We start from the raw sequence: 16,661 nt of genomic DNA, 5'->3' as shown, positions 1-16,661 counted from the left end.
TGCCTCTGTGACATGACTACTGCCAGTCTGCCATCAAAGCCTCTGGATAACACATGGCACTTATGAGTGCTGCTCTCTATTTCTGTCACACCAATAAAGTTTGGTTATGGTCTAGAGAATCACACTTTTATGACTCTGCTTTTAGAAAAACTTTTTTTGAGACATATAGCAAATTTGGAAACAAATTTTGGGCTTCTTTCAAAGGAATCAAAACACAAAGTGCAAGATTTCTGGCAAGCGAAGTAATAGAACAATAATAGAATAAACATTTTTTCACATCTTTTGTCTATAGTTGCACATTTAAAATGTTCCGCACCACTGATGTGGTTGCTGAAGCTGAAAGATTAAAAATAAAGCAGTATGATGAAAGTCCCTTTTTTATGATAATTTCCCTGATTGTTTTTGTCTATTCACTGATTTATTTATTTCATTGACAGATATTCTCTGTTTCCATCGAGAGACCGTTTGGGATTTCCTGGCCCTGGAGTTGAAGTGTTGTTGCCAAAAGCTGAATCAGTGGGCCTTGGACAGTCACAAATAAGACAGTGGACAACATTGTTACAACAAACGAAATGTGATTAAGACACAGCTGGCTGATTAACTACAAGAAACCTCCCAGGACAAAATCACTCCTTTCTGCATGGTTCCATGACACCCCGAATATGAAGCACCTGCTCGCCGAAATTAAATACCGTGCCTAGAGACCGACCGCTCCAGACTACTTATTGAAGTACTCCATCAGCTATTCCGAATCACTTTACCAGCAGGTTCTGCTCTTTAGATGATTCAAAGCCTGAACTCAGTTCCCGGTCCTGCAGTTTAGGGTGTAGCAAATGGACTGAATGGGTGATCACAACACTTCTGGATATAAAAAGGATGAAAAATGCATACGATCTCTGCAGCATTATGAAAAAACAAACCTTTTTCAAATTAATGTCCCCTATATCAAACTAATTATTTGACACTTATGGGTAAAACAGCTAAAAAAATATCTGTTAGTTCTCACATTTGTGAAACCATAGCCATAGTAACTATTTCAAAAGTGTGTGCATTGGAGGCTGAGTGGGGAAATGTGGGTATGATTACCTTGGCACCATCAAATTTAACCTTTTTAAGTGAGTGATCCGTCCACTGATTACTTATCAATAACAACTTCTCCAACACAGGGTCACGGTGGTCCAGAACCTATCCCAGAAGTATAGAGTGTGAGGCAGCGCTCCTCCTGGATGGGACACCCATCCATCACAGGGCCACCATACACTACACACTGACAAGTTCTACATTAAGGGCAATTTTAGTCGCCAGTTGACACAAAACATATCTTTGGACTGTGGGAGGAAACCAGAGCAACAAGTGGAACCCCACAGAACCACAGAGAGAATATGACCTAAACAGACTTTACACAGACTGAACCAAACTAAACCTACGCTCAAACTCACAGCCCAGGAGCTGTTAAGTATCGGTACTACCCAGTGTGCCACAGTGCTGCCCTGATAGAGAGATGTCAGTCAATATCAAGTATTTTCCATCTTTCTTTGTCCAGGGCTGGAGGCTACAGGCTTGTCCTAACCTGGTTATGAGAATGGCAGTGTCCACAGAGGGCAAGTCCTCCCTCCACCGGGTGAAGTCACTCTTCCTGCCATATTCTTCATGCTGCCACCGGCAGAAACTCTCCAGCATCTTCTCTCCGTGCTGCCCAATGTACACGCCTGCCTGGTGGGAGTGGGGCAGAGACAGCGTGCAGCAGGCAACATCATCAGGACAGAGGTGTTTAACATGGACACTGGCAGTTAAAGACCTAGAAAGGATCCTGCATGGATAAATATATAAACTGAGTGACTTCACTGACATATCCTGCTGAAGAAAACAGGATGAAATGGTGATAAAAGTACTGTAAATTACTGCATGTGCCTGGTGCCTTAGGTACTACCATGGTCAAATTTGGGGAAGAGGAGGTCAGAGTGTGGACACAGAGGTAAGGTCTATCAAGGTGAGACGGTCTGAGAGAGAGAACTGCAATCCATACTCCGGTTGTCATTTTTAGGCTCAGATCAAAGTCGAGGGTAGCATTTAATGGATCAACTTGCCACACCATGTTCCCTTGGGAAACATAAACCACACAAAGAAGCCCGGGAATAATATCAAAACTACAGCCCATTACAGCCTAATGCTATCAAAATTACAGCTTCTAAGGGATTTTGTTTCATGTTAACTACCCTCTCTGAATATCTGAGCATTTACACAAACGGTAAAGGGAAAAAAAAAACAACAGAAATGAACAGTGCTGGATTCATTGGATATGGTTAAACATATGGGTCTGCAGGGAGAACATCAGTGAGATTCTTTTCACCAAGGCTCATGGACAATGTAAGTGTGATGTCTTTCTTAATGATGACATTCTGTTGACTATCTTCAGGTCAGTATAATTTTCGTATAACGTAGCCAAGTGCAAATATGCACTCCAGCTGTTCTCCATGAAAGTAAAGTGAACGAAAACATTTTATCATATATGACATGGGTATGCAAAAGAGGTAATTATACAGTGGAGAACTAAGTCCTGTTAGGATTTTCGGTAGTGAGTATGCATATAATTTAGGTGAAAACATTGTGACGGGAGTTAACGTTGGCAGGAATTTATAACACAAAAGCTATATTTCAAAGCAGGTTTTTTTGTGAAAACACACCACTTTAACAAATCAGAAAAGCGATGTAGAAAGTAGGGTCGCAGTGGTCCACAGTCTACCCAGAAGCATATGGTGCAAGGAGGGATGCACTGGACGCCAGTCCGTTACGGGGCAATCATACACATACTCATTCACTCACACACTGCAAGGGCAATAAGGCCATTTAGAGTCACCAATTCACCTGAAACATTATTGTATGTCTTCAGACTGTGGGAGGAATCAGGACGGCACTACCTACTGGTCCACCATAGAGCTCCTCTTCCGAAATGATCTGCCGTTTAGAAATTAGGGCCGGTGTGAACTCTGCATACTGCAGTCCTGTTCTTAAATGTAATCCAGTTAACAGAATGGCAATAAATACATCCTTACTGGTGCGTCTTCAAGGAGCACTAGTTTGGTCACACGAATGTTGATCTGAATGCCAAGGCTCTTGTGCTGAAACAGGTTAAAAACCTACAACAGACAGGTTAGACAGGTTAAGCCCACAGCAGTCTTTCACCATTTAAGCAACTCCGTCGCTGCAATATTACTCGCTGTGTTCATTTCCTTACTTAGAAAGTGTCCTTACCCGATCAGCAAAACATGGGGATGCAAGTACATATGGCATTGTAAATTCAAATTTACAGATGCAAACACAAGGATAAATCTTTTGTTTTCAACAATGTGCAGGAAGCACACACACTGACAGAATCCGCTTGTCCCGAGCGGGGTCGCGGTGAGCCAGAGCCTAACCCGGCAACGCAGGGCGCAAGGCCGGACGGGGTGGGGACACACCTAGAACGCCAGTCCGCCACAAGACACCCCAAGAAGGACTCGAATCCCAGACCCACCAGAGAGCAGGCACAGTCCAAACCCGCTGCACCACCACACCCCCCCATGTAGGAAAAAACAGTGGAATTATAATAGACAACGCTACCATTCCCTCAAGCCTCTGCCGACACCAGTAAATTGCGTAGTAAATGATCTGTTAATTTTTGCATTAGTCAGATTTTGACAAAGAGCTGCTCCTTGGCTTTTTCACAACTTATAGACCAGAGGGGACAATAAGGATAATAACAGTAGTGATGTGATCAGTGGGTACAGTGTGTGATGATGAACACAAGATGCAAAACAGGCCACGGGGGTTAAGTGGCAACAGATGGAAAACAGGAGGAGCAAGAACAGTCTGGACACAAGGGTGTCCGGTAAGATTAGAAAGTTCCAGGCTAAGCAGGAGTTGTAAACTTGGATGGATGAGTGACATCTAACATAATCAGCAGTGGCAGGGTGGAATAGACTAAGAGAAATGGAGATTGCATTTCATTATCTAGTCTGACCAGGAAATAAGGTGCCATGTGTTCCCAGTTCTTTTGCAGCAAATCCCAGAGATGCAGGATACTTTTGAGTTGCTTTGCTCTTACTCTTCTGTTTATCCCGTACAAGCATTGCAAGTTGGTCCAGATGTACTCACACTTTTTACTGGTACAGTCTATTTTGTACATTACAAAAAAAATGTGCAAAGCAGATCTAGTTTTTCATTTATCAGGGAGAGGTTTATCAGTGCTGAACTTTTGCTAGGTAACCTGGGCAAAGTGCTTCTGTTAAGGTAATGATTTGAGAAGTAATAAAAAATAACTTGAGCACTTCTACTTAGTAATTTATTTACTTATTCAGTTGCTCAGGAATTGTTGTAATATCAGCTGAAATACAGGAGATAACCACTAGCAGAGAAGTGAAACCAGATGACAGCACTGTTGAATGTTACCCATTTATTTCACATTAATTTGATCATTTTATTAACTGGTTCTATATCCAGGTAGCTGGAGGGTGAAGAGAATGAAAAGATGCTGATAAAAATCCAGAATCACATGCGAACAAAAGCAAAAACCTACCATGTTCATAATGGTGAGGATGAATCTCTGCGCTGCTTCCGATCCGTGATAACTGACCATTGCGGGGTCTGCAACCACCAAGGTCTCCACGTTGTACTCATGGAGCAACTTATAGGAGTACCTTTTCCGCCGTCCGCTCTCTGACATTTTCCAGTTTTTGCTTTTCAGCTTCTCTGAAAAAAAAGACAAGCTACAACCAATGCAATTTTCACATAGGCCTTCTGGGCACAGGACTCACGGTACTGGAGATCCAAGGACCAAGAGATCCAATGGATAATTTCCTTCAGCTGCAAAAAGATGGGGAAGGATAAATCTAAAGCATAGAGATAAGACCTCTTAATGAACACTTTCAAGTACCACTACAACAATGCTGCCACAAAATTTACAGGCTCCAGTTTGGCAAGTCTGAACCTTACCTCTGACAAGACATAATCTCCTTCTTGGCTGACATGGTGAGAGGGGCACCAAAGAGCTCAGCCACTCTATGTTCTGACGCTGCAGGGCAGCCCTTCATTAAAGTATAGGTGAAAATGCTTCACGTATTTCTGACCATCGTACACTTGCATGAAGTGGAAGGAATGGGACACCATGGAATGTTGAAGCAGAGTAGTCCATAAACCATGTCTTCTCCCCTAACAAGATGGGTGGGGAGATGTATTCACAGAAAGGATGCCTCCATAGCCTGGCACAATGCGGGGCAGGATTTAATGCACCCACGTGGTTAGGACTAATCGCCTGCAGAGAGGTGCTCTCTCTCTCTCTCTCTCTCTCTCTCTCTCTCTCTCTCTCTCTCTCTTTCTCTCTGTTAGTTCTGTCATGGCTCTTTCAAATGAGTTCTAACAGAAATTGATGGGATAGAAAGGATCCATTGAGTCGAAAAATCTTACATGGGATACACAAGACATAGTATATGACAACATGAGGAAAGCAGTCCCGGTCAACACACCATAAGAAGCCGGCCACTCGTATTCCATTGTCCCTTAGACTTGTGACCTAGGTTTACTATCAGGGAGGTTTCTGTAAGTTGGATTTAATATTTAAATAAACCCCCCAGCCAACTAACTTGCTGAATTAATCAGATGTAGAATTCATATCAAACAACATATTCAAACTTAAATATGGGTATTTAGCAGTAGGCCTAAAAAATGCAAAACCAGACTTCCTCCTTTTGCACTGTAGGAAATGGATGGCATACACATAAAATATAAAATACGTATGCTGTCAGTGTGTTCATACAATATGTTTACATTACCGGGAATGAATTCACAATAGTTGAACACATGTCCAGCTGATCCTTGGTCTGCAGAGCGTATCTTCCTGTAGATGCGATGAGCATGTCCGGTGATGGAAATTGTGTTATTCAAAGGTTCAATAAATAAAAAATCATCACTGAGCTGAATAAACCCCATCTGCAAGATGAACAGCAAATCAAAATAAATCTGTTACTACAAAAATACAAGACAAAAACTGATTTAAAAAAATCATGCAGTGTCTTAGATATGCCATTGTGTTCTCTCTATATATATAGTGCCTTGCCAAAGCAAGGTTTGCACAGACATAGTGCTTTACATTTTGGCTAAAAACCTGTATTTTGATCTTATCTGTCCACAGTTCCTTTTCCCGAATAGCACTTGGTTCACTTTCATGCTTTACAGCAAAATCCAGACATGTTTAAGATGGTTCATTTTGAGTAATGGTCCATTTGTGTCACTCTCCCCTGCACAAACCTGACACTGCCCATGCTTCAAAAAACAGCATCCCTAGAATGAAGCATGGTGGTGGCAGCATCATGGAGGGGGCTAGCATGTTATCAACAAGGACTGGTCATCTTTTTAAAATAGAAGGAAGAATGGATGGAACAAAATATATAGGAATACCACCAGAAAACCTGCTTCAGCTTGCTAAAAAACAGAAGCCTGGGAGAAAGCACAGCTTTCAGAAGGAAAGTCATCCCAAGCACAAGGCCAATTCGACACTAGAATGGCCCAAGGAAAAAGAGGTGAATGGCCTATAAAGGCCTGGTCTCAATCCCTTCAAGAATACGTGGCACTATTTGAAAATTTCAGTGCAGAAGTATCATCTAATCAACCCAAACAACCTGGGATAAATCCGGCAAAAGAATGGGCCCATATTACTCAAAGCTGGTACATTCTTTCAACAAAAGACGTAATACTGCTACTACAGCAAAAGGTGGCTCTACCAAAAATTAATGTGTGGGGAATGAAAACATACACAAACAGCATATTTCAGTTTTTATTTGTCTCAGAAATGTTTCTAAGGTGTTGGCAATAGCACTTCTGTTAGTCTCGCAGTGCGGGGCCTCTTTAGGTGTAGGTTTGACTATGCCTCAGAAAGAGTTGTATGTCTTCCCTTCATTTTCGAGGGTTTCTTCGCACAGCCCAAAGACATGTTTCAGGTGAACTGATGGCTCTTAAGTTGCCCGTGGTGTGTGAATGAGTTCCCTGAAAGGTATACCCAGGTGTACCCTGTCTTCCACCATATGCGTCTAGGAGAGATTGTGACCCACTGAGACCCTGCAATAGATAAGAAGTTTCTGGCAATGGATAGATGAATATATTTCCTTCCACTGATAGGGTCTTGTAGCAAACAGTACGGTACAGCTAACCAACTAGAAATATCTTTAATGGCAAATTATGTCCACTATCTTGAATCAGTACCTGACTCCACTGCAACTGTAACAAGAAACTAGCAGTAGCAGTAATTAATGATCTTTCTATTCTTTTTACAATAAGTATGCAAGCTAAGCATCTGTGACATGATCTCAGTAATAATACAGAATGAGGTAAAGACACTGGAGCCAAATGAAAACATGGAAGAAAAAATAAACTTAGTCAAAACATATCGAATAATTCTTCTTTGATAGTGTTCTTTATTGAACCCTTGTACTAAAATTAAATGGAAAGAATTTCTGCCAGTATTTAAAACTCTCTGTGAGTAAACCACAGATTGCCCCATGAGTCGCATTACTAAACACTGCGGTCATTAGTGGTTCTCACTTCAAAGACGCTATATCCATGCATGACGTCTCCAAATAAATATTTGTTTCTCCATGAAGGGTCATGGAGGGCATTTTCACAACTTGGGTTCAGTATGGCAGACCTCTGTGGCTCTCTGCCGGTTTACCGCACAACTTTAGTCTCGGGGTAGGAGCAGCAATCGGTCCAGGAGACTTCCAGCAGTCCAGAACTTTACATCACAGGTCAGTTCTTCCAAATAATAAGGCTCAGTCACCCACTGGTACAGTGCTCCCTCAGCAAAGCTGGCCAATAACCCACATCATTCATTTGCAGCGTCTCCCGATCCACAAAAAAGACATCTTCTCAGAGAGTCACCTGATGTGCGAGAGGAGAACTGCTGACGCAAAGTGTTCTCCAGGACCCGGGGAGCAAGATTATTTCGCCTGAGGTCAATTAATTCCAACAACTCGGGCAGACTAAACAAGCCCATCGTTCACTTGATTAAAGGAAGCTGACTAAGTTCGAGGCACAGCCACAGTATAACTAAATGACAGTTCTGTCGCAGAAGCAAATGAGCAACACAATGCTGAAACGAAACTAGTGCATCCATATCAGTGTTGTTTTCTTTCACTGCTGAAAATCGTGTTGAAGCAGAGGCATGCCAAATTAGTTTCAGCTCTGCTTCTTTTCGCCTGGGCACGGCTGCATTTGAAGCGCAAGGTTAAGAGAACGGTTGCGTGAAGAAAAGGTGACAAAAATTTTTTAAATCACTGTTACTGTTCTTCTAATGCACTATTACTGTAAACTGCTTATATTTCTAGAGCCATACTGCAGAATATAAATCCATGGCAGGAATGTTGTGTAAAATGCCAAATGCCAGTGGGAGAAACATTTAAAAATATCTCTTAAGAAAACATATAAATATATTTTATAGGATCTTAACTGTCAAAGATAAAAATGATATACACTTTAAAAGTAAAACCTGCAAAAATTCCATGGCAAAATTAAATTCTATTGTAATTTATTCTCCTGTGTTGGCCACTGTATCTGATGTATTTTGAATTTCCACACATCTCACTGGGCTGTATATGTAAACCAACTCCAAACCTTGACTGAAAATCCATGTTGATAGTAGGTCTGTCCATTGTCTGTCCAATGTAGTTTTTTTCCCCAAACTGAGGAATGGATTCAAAGACATTGTCCCTAATGTGAGGACAGTGTGTGTCATTTCTATTTAACCTGCAGAAATGCAGAACTGGTAATTACTAGTATCACCTGCAAAGAAGTGTACTGCAAAGGGTTTCTGATTGTTGTTTGTGGCCACCGGCAAGTATGTGGACCACAGCAGATCCAGAGCAGTCAGTACCAGAGACTTCTTTGTATTGTCATTTAACATAAGCACAAACACACACACACACACACACATACACACAGAGCCATAGTGTGATACAAATACAGGAAATTTTATTCTCCAAGTTTCCTGGCTCACTAAAAATGTAAATAACTCCAGCATGTACTACCAGTGCCTCTCTCTTTCCCTCGTAAAAGTAAATATGCACTAACTGCAGTATCTCGCTAATTGGGCTTGTTTTCTTCATGGACACTGTGAAAGTGAACAATAGCACACTTCACATGTGCCAGCTCTTTTCTCTCTGGCTTTATTCTGAAAGGTGATGATTTACAGTAATGGGATGAAGCCAGTGGTCCAGGCTGGAGCTGTTGAGAACAAGGTCCAAGCCATGAAATTCATAAGGCTTCACCTTCAACGATCCTCAGGACGACACTAATCGACATGCAACTCCGTTTGTGGGCTCAGAGGATGGCATTCAAGTCGAAGGCATTGATTTTATGAGTCCGAAAGATGATTTCACAGACACTATACAACCACACTCATGGGGCCCACCAAGGGATTGAAGAAAGGAGACCAAACCTGCCATCCGCCTGATGTGAACAAGACTGAATATCTGGCAAAACCATTGGGAGCAATTCAGAAAATCCCAAATCAGCATGACATTAAAGAGCCGTTGTGATGAAATATGGCACTCTTGGAAACACGTGCCCATCATGGCTCTCCTTGAGTCCAAGACCCCAAAAGGAGGTTAAAACAGGACATACAGATTAGATGGAAGCTAATGTTATGCCAAGTCTTTTAATGCATTAAGTGTAATCCGTGATAATGAATGTTGTATTTCCAGCAAACCATTCAACGATGATTAATCAATGTTCTAGTCTAATGCCCTACATAAGCATCATACGTGGAGATCCTAATAGGAGTTAAGTTATAACATAATGCTATAATTTGTGAATTATGATGTTAATAAGACAGAATTTTAAATGTTTTTAAAATGTTTAATTGCACAATAAGTTTTATTACACTTACTAAATGCATACATGTGCATTTTTTGCTCTTCTCATAATGTTGATTAAATGCATTTTTGGCTTCAGTAAGTATGATAATATAAAGGTAAATGTCCACAGCCAAAAATGCAAAAAATTCACTGTTTGTCTGTGTGTACAATGATGTGGGCATGCAAGCCACATTTATAGTTACTAACAACATAAGAAACAGTGAAAAATGTGTCACAGGGATTGGACTACAAACTGGACCAAAGAGTTGTAGGTTCAGATCCCAAGAGTGGCTCTGCTGTTGTACCCCTGAGCAAGATACTTAACCTGACTCGCTCCAATGAAATTAGCCAGCTGTATAAACTAGCAAAATTGTAAGCTATGTACAGCAAGTTGTTTTGGATAAAAAAGCATCTGTGAAGCAACTAAATTATGTAAATATTGGGGTGATTTGTAGGGGGGGTCAGTGTAATGTAATACATTTGCCAAAAGCCACATCCCTAAGTAATTACATGTGGATTGCCGCATGACCCATAAATTAAAAAAAAACCCTCTGGGTAGCCTCAGATTATGGCCAGTCATAACAACATTTCAGAGATGGGATTTTTTTCTAAATAATCTTTAATGAGCACATAATGAGACGAATCAAATTATTTCATTTAGGAACATGGAGAAATATTCCATATTCACATGGGAATGAAGCAAGCATCATATAGCCAGTACTGCATTTTTGCAGATCCCAAAAAGTTTACTTTTAGTTGTGGGCAAATGAGGTTATGCAGTGTTCATGCTGTGTATTTCAAGCAGTGTTCAAGTGGTCATATGTATCCTCTAGAGTTTCACCAGTGCACAAATTGTTTTCTAGAATTTCCCCCCAAAAAATCTGAAAGCTGAGAAATAATGGTTTTCGCACAAACGCAAGTATTGTTCAATAAATGTTATCAAAGTCGACAGAGAGTTGGGGTCTCGTCAGTATTTATACTGCCCATTGTATTTCTCACTATTAACTGTAACAAGTTCACACAGTAACACCAGAAAATAACCAGAAAAACTGGAAAACAGAGGAAGGCTAACAATCTCCCTTTGTCACAATTATCTCCTCCACCGACATCAAGAACAGAGTTTTCTTAGCAGGAAAGTTCTCATCAGGAGTACCATGTATTAAGGCTCTGGCTTTCTCATCGGAAACTTGCTGGTTTAAGTCCCATTTCCTGCCTCTTATTCAGTACATTTACATGTATGATAATGGATGACACGTTTTACCAAAGTAATTTATAATATAAAGTCACTCAATTTACACAGCCGAGTGAAATGTTAAATGGAGCAGTTACACGGTGAGTACTCAAAGATACCACAGCAGAGTATGGGATTTGAACTGTGAACTGCCCCAGTAAAAGCAGCTTGCTCTATAAATGGCTGAAATACTGTAAGCTGGTCTGCATGAAAGAACCTGATAATCAACAAATTACACTTCTTCATTTAGCTGACGCTTTTCTCCAGCATCCAGCGTTGAGCTGATTATCTCGCCATTTATACAGCTTGGTAGTTTTTGCTGGCGCAATTCAGGTTTAGTACCTTGCTCTAAGGCGCTACAGTGGGAGGAGGGTGCAACCCGCAAACGCTGACTCCAAAGACTGCAGCTCTAACAACTACGCCATCTGCTGCCCCAAAATAACAGTAAACCATATCGTGAAATGGAGATTAAAATGAAAGTGCAAAAACTGGACCTCTTTCCAAAAGCCTGTGAATGCATCCGTGTAACCTAAATTTCTTTATTAATTTGTGTGATTCAGCATTAAAGTTATGGAAATTTCATTAGATGAATATGTGTACCTACAGTTAAGCTCAAATTCAGAATTAATGACACCGTGTTACAAATGTTGTAGAACAAACCCATTGCGCTCACACCGTATATACACTGTAAAACTCCACCCTGCACCATGTTATTCAGCTGGTTTAGCGGCAGAAGGCCAGCGAACAAAAAGTTCACGGTAAAGTGAGCTTATTTTTGACTCGACAAACTACCGAGTCCTGTCTAATAGTATGCTTTGCTCACTGGTGCTATGACCTTAAATGACCCCATGTGCACAGGTAAAATAGTGTAAATATAGAACTGTCAAACCTTTGTAGGCGTCATTGCGCAAACACAGAATGGGGAGGTGAATTCAAGATATAACCCCCTCCCCTTGAGAAAATCAGTTCCCCACCTTCTCTCACACACAAACATTCACACTTTCCTCCAAGCAGGAGTACTGACCCATGTGTGCACTTTCCTTCTGAATCAATAAGGTTTCTGCCTGTGGATCTATGTATCCATCTGTCTATGTACGTACGCATGTATCTATCAGGTGATGAGTGAGTCGGAGCCATCTCTGCCCCCCCACGCCATGTGTCCTGCAGTGCGTGCTGTACAACGAAGGCCAGGCAGCAGCGTGTGTGTCAAAAACACACTCGCCTGCCAGCTCATACTGAATGTGTGAAAGGCAAAAATTAAAAAGGTCAAATTATGATGTGCATGTGAGCCTGCTTATAATTTCTAATGAACTACTAAAAGCAAATATTACTGGTGACTCAGTAAATAATGTGAATTTATAATATTGCACTGTGAGATAGGATGCTGTGAGCTCAGCGGACTGTGTTGCTGTGCATCAGTTATTAGTTGTAATTTAACTAATGCAGAGTAAGGGGCCTGAGATTTGTGACCTCCACCCCCCTCCACTTGTGCCTGTTGCTTGAAGGCGGGCAGTAAAAGGCGACTTTACCAGTCCGGCGCAAGTGCTGAAGGAGGCCGTGGACCCGGACTGCCCCAGAACCAGCCCGCTGTAATAACAGCCCTCGTGAGCGTCGCCCGCAGACGCCGCGCGCGCCCCCGCCGCCGGTCTCCTCTCCACCGCGAACCTCCGCGACAGGAAGCGGGCGTCCCGCTTGAGGACGAGGTGCAGCTCCCTGCCGAAAGCCGGGATGCGGAGTGTGAGTTCGGGGGGAGTCGAACCCGGAGACGGAGCCTGGCGTCTGGAGGGGTCCCAGTGCTCGTGCTCCTCCCAGGTGGGCACGGGTGCGGAGCGGACCTCCCGGGAGCTGCTCGCGCCGCCGGCACCCGCGTCTCCCTCGCGGCCGCTCGCCCTGTCAGCAGCCGGCGGGGCAGCATCATCTGCGAGGAGGAACTCGGGCAGAACGACCTCCGACTCGCAGTCCTGCAAGACCTGCTGACCTGCGTCGGTGTCACATGAAGAAACGACATGATCATCATCATCATCATCATCAAGATTAAAACGTTTGCAGAATCAAGCGGCGCGGAGAAACTTCACTGGAAAAATCGCCCCCATCCATCCATCCATCCTCCATCCTTCCATCCATCGCACCGACTTTCCAGCCAAACACGCAAACTTCTCAATTAAAATATGCCAGGAGGATTTAGCGCTCAAACGCGTTCTGAGCCGCAGTACGAAAGAGCTCTTTTGCGCGCAAGTCTCCCTTCATTGCGCTTATTATTTATTAATAAGCCGGCGGTGTCATTCATTAAGAGAAGACGGCGCTCATTGATTGAAATGGTCCCGCGCCTCTACCTGCGATGACGGCGAGCGCGAGGACGGACAGCTGGTGGAGGAAGGCGCAGATGCGCTTCAGACGCATTTTTTTCACCCCCCGGTCCGGTGCGGGCTGATCTTCGCCGAGCGCTGCGTGTGGAGGTGCCTCTGTCTGTCCGCGCTGAGTGTGTGCGCGCGCGCCTGCTCGCTCATGCCCGTGTGTCCCGGGTCCGCAGTCGCTTTCCTCCCCTCGCAGGAGCGCCTTTCCAAATGAATGAGTCGGAAGCGGAGCCGCGGAGTGAAGCAGGAAAAGAGCGCGCAGAAGGAGGGAGGGAGGGGGCGGGGGGCAGGGGGGCTACGCTCGGACCCGCCATCGCGTGTGGGGGGGGGGGGCGGTGGGATGTATGGAGGGGCACGCGGGTGGCACAGGGCTGGCACGCTTCTTCTGCACAAGCGCACCATGATGGCATGAAGACTCGGATACCTTATTATCCGACTCGCTCCTGGAAGTCGGTCGGTACTGCGGGGATTCGGATAACGAAGGTGCTGTTACTAATATTTCGTACGGGAAACATTTTCAGTGGTTCCTGGACCGACAACACACGTTCAGTTCACTCAAAATGAGCCAAAGGCATAAACAACTATTGTTAAAAGTTATTGTAACCTTGAAGAAATATATCTTTCTTATGAAATTAAAAGTCCTTATTACTACATTTACACACAATTTTCAGAGCCGCTTGTCCCATACGGGGTCGCGGAGCCTAACCCGGCAACTCAGGGCATAAGGCCGGAGGGGGAGGGGACACACCCAGGACAGGACGCCAGTCTGTCGCAAGGCACCCCAAGTGGGACTCGAACCCCAGACCCACCGGAGAGCAGGACCCGGTCCAACCCACTGTGCCACCACACCCCCTTATTACATTTACATTTATTTATTTATTTAGCAGATGCTTTTCTCCAAAGCGACTTCCAATAAACTCTATGTAGTGTTATCAGCACGCACACCTTATTCACCAGGGTGACTTACACTGCTAGATACACTACTTATAACGGGTCACTCATCCATACATTGTAACATATGTATGTACATATTAAGTGTCAGAAGACGCTATTAATGGTGTAGCGAGCTGAAGGTGTTATGGATATAGATTATGGATATTCCTCTGGAGGAGTGAAACTTGCATCTAATAAAACAGCTCATTTGTGGGCTGTTTAACGAATGTATGTGCATAGCAGACAACTTAAAAGAAATGTCAAAGTGGACTGCAATGGACTGGCATCGCATCCAGGGTGTACCCTACTTGGCCTTGTGCACTATGCTTCCTGGAGAAGCTCCAGACCATCATGACCCTGAACTGGGCAAGTGGGTATGGAAAATAAGTAAGTGAGGGAGGGAAGGAGGGAGGGAGGCTGTTTCACCTCAGATTTGGGGCCCAAGAAGTCCAGAAACTGTCCTTACACAAGGACGAATGGCACAAATTCCCAGAGTCCGAATAAGAAACTGTCTGTATAATGAGTGCTAGTTTACATTTATTCATTTTTCTTTTCTGCAAAGCTACTTACAATGTTAAGCTACTTTACAGAAATATACCCATTTATATGGCTGCATAATTTTTTACTGGAGCAACTGTAAGGTAAGTACCTTGCTCAAGGGTAGTACAGCTTGAGGAGATTTAAAGTTGCACCCTATGGGTCCAAAAAGCATCAACTCTAATGCTACCAACTGTCCCTGCTACTTTTTGTAACTTTTTACTATTTTAATGGGGAAAGGCATACCCACCTATGCAGGGTATAGGAGCCCTGCTTTTTTGTAACAAATTTTTGTTAAACTTTTATTTAATTTTCAAATTCTACAGTAAAATCTCTGAACAAATAGCATCTAATTGAATACAAGGTGTTTTACTGTACTTGTTTTGAAAACAACTCTAAATATGTCCTCACATTGTTGCTCACTGTTTATATGTAAATTATTTTAACAGCCCTCCCTACTTTCTACTACCTTCAAGATTTTTGATTATATTATCTTCAAAAGTGACAACTAAGGTAAATGGATCTTTATTTAGCTGACACCTTTGTCACTGGAAATGTTTGGTTTGTACAGTGACGGGCTCTGTACTGCAGGGTATTTTGGGTGACTCAGGTCAGAGTAAGTACCTTAGTAGAGCATGACAGTAACAGGGGGACTGAAACTGGGGACATCCAGCTTGTGAGGTGGTAGCCCCAAAAACTATGATAACCACATATATCTTTTATCCTACCATTTTGCTCACAGTATGACTTGTAAAGCACAGAGAATTTAAAAAAAGCCACTGCCAAAATCAGAAAGACAAGGTCCCAAGTTAATGTAATTAACAAATGGCATTTAAACTTGTGGTTACCAAGAAATCTGCTTGTTGTGATGAAATATCAACAATGTAACCTCTCTGCAGTAACGCTTCAAATGAAATGAACTGATTTGCTTTCAAATTAATTTGCAAATATCAGTTTTACAGCTGCCAGGTGACAAGGACAATTTTTTTCAATTGTGAATTGGGCAGTACTTTGTAATAAATACAAGGCAGTAATAAAGTGTGAAAGTAATGTAAGTTGCTGACAGGGTACAAAGCCAACCAAGCTCTAGAGAGTGAAAAGCGCTCTGAGTTTATAGTCTACAGAACAATTGACTATAGGTTGTCTTTGACTGACAACATATGCAATTTATGACCACCCAGACATACAACGGCCATCTCTACATATTACTATCACTACGTTTGGTAGGGATGTCCAACAGCAACCACTCTGTCTGGTGTACAGTAACAACAGCTGGCTGTACTGGCACAGGGCACCATATCTATTTAGGTGTCTTAAGAGCAGTTGGGTTTTGTTTACAGTTTAGAGTTCCATGTCATTTTTAATTTGCCTAGCAAGCAAAAAATGAGTGTTAATACAATAGACAAAAGACAATAAATTTAGAAATGAAATGGAAAATGATAGTGCAGCAGGAAAATGTAATCATAATATTGTACTGTATTTGTACAGTTATCCAGTATTAGTATTTTTACTGGAAAATAATATGTAGAATCAGTGAAAAAATATAACAAAGTCCTGTTATACAGCATAGCATTAATGTGTTAATAGTGTTAATTAGTTATATATGCTTATGGTTCCTACAGTACGGTGTAAGAGGGTTTCTGACAATGATGAAGTCGATTTATGCCTGGGTTGTCAAAACAGATCCTCGCCATAAGTCGAGGACCACCTGCATTTTTGTGGGAC

General features: G+C 42.6%; 1 protein-coding gene across 1 annotated transcript in view; it reads right to left on the bottom strand.

Moving 5' to 3' along the window:
- The window catches only part of LOC108929879 (A disintegrin and metalloproteinase with thrombospondin motifs 19-like), a 66,303-nt gene extending 52,640 nt beyond the window's left edge, over nucleotides 1-13,663 (bottom strand). Inside the window, 6 exon segments of the mRNA XM_018744712.2 lie at nucleotides 1,571-1,713; nucleotides 3,054-3,137; nucleotides 4,556-4,728; nucleotides 5,808-5,964; nucleotides 12,642-13,090; nucleotides 13,446-13,663. Coding sequence (XP_018600228.2) covers nucleotides 1,571-1,713; nucleotides 3,054-3,137; nucleotides 4,556-4,728; nucleotides 5,808-5,964; nucleotides 12,642-13,090; nucleotides 13,446-13,512 — 1,073 coding nt within the window. The 5' untranslated portion in view covers nucleotides 13,513-13,663.
- Between the last annotated feature and the right edge of the window lie 2,998 nt (nucleotides 13,664-16,661).

Source organism: Scleropages formosus, chromosome 6, assembly GCF_900964775.1.
Source record: "Scleropages formosus chromosome 6, fSclFor1.1, whole genome shotgun sequence".
Lineage (NCBI taxonomy): Eukaryota > Metazoa > Chordata > Actinopteri > Osteoglossiformes > Osteoglossidae > Scleropages > Scleropages formosus.
The sequence above is the reverse complement of the archived record's forward strand: the minus strand, read 5'-3'. Positions and strand labels throughout refer to the sequence as shown.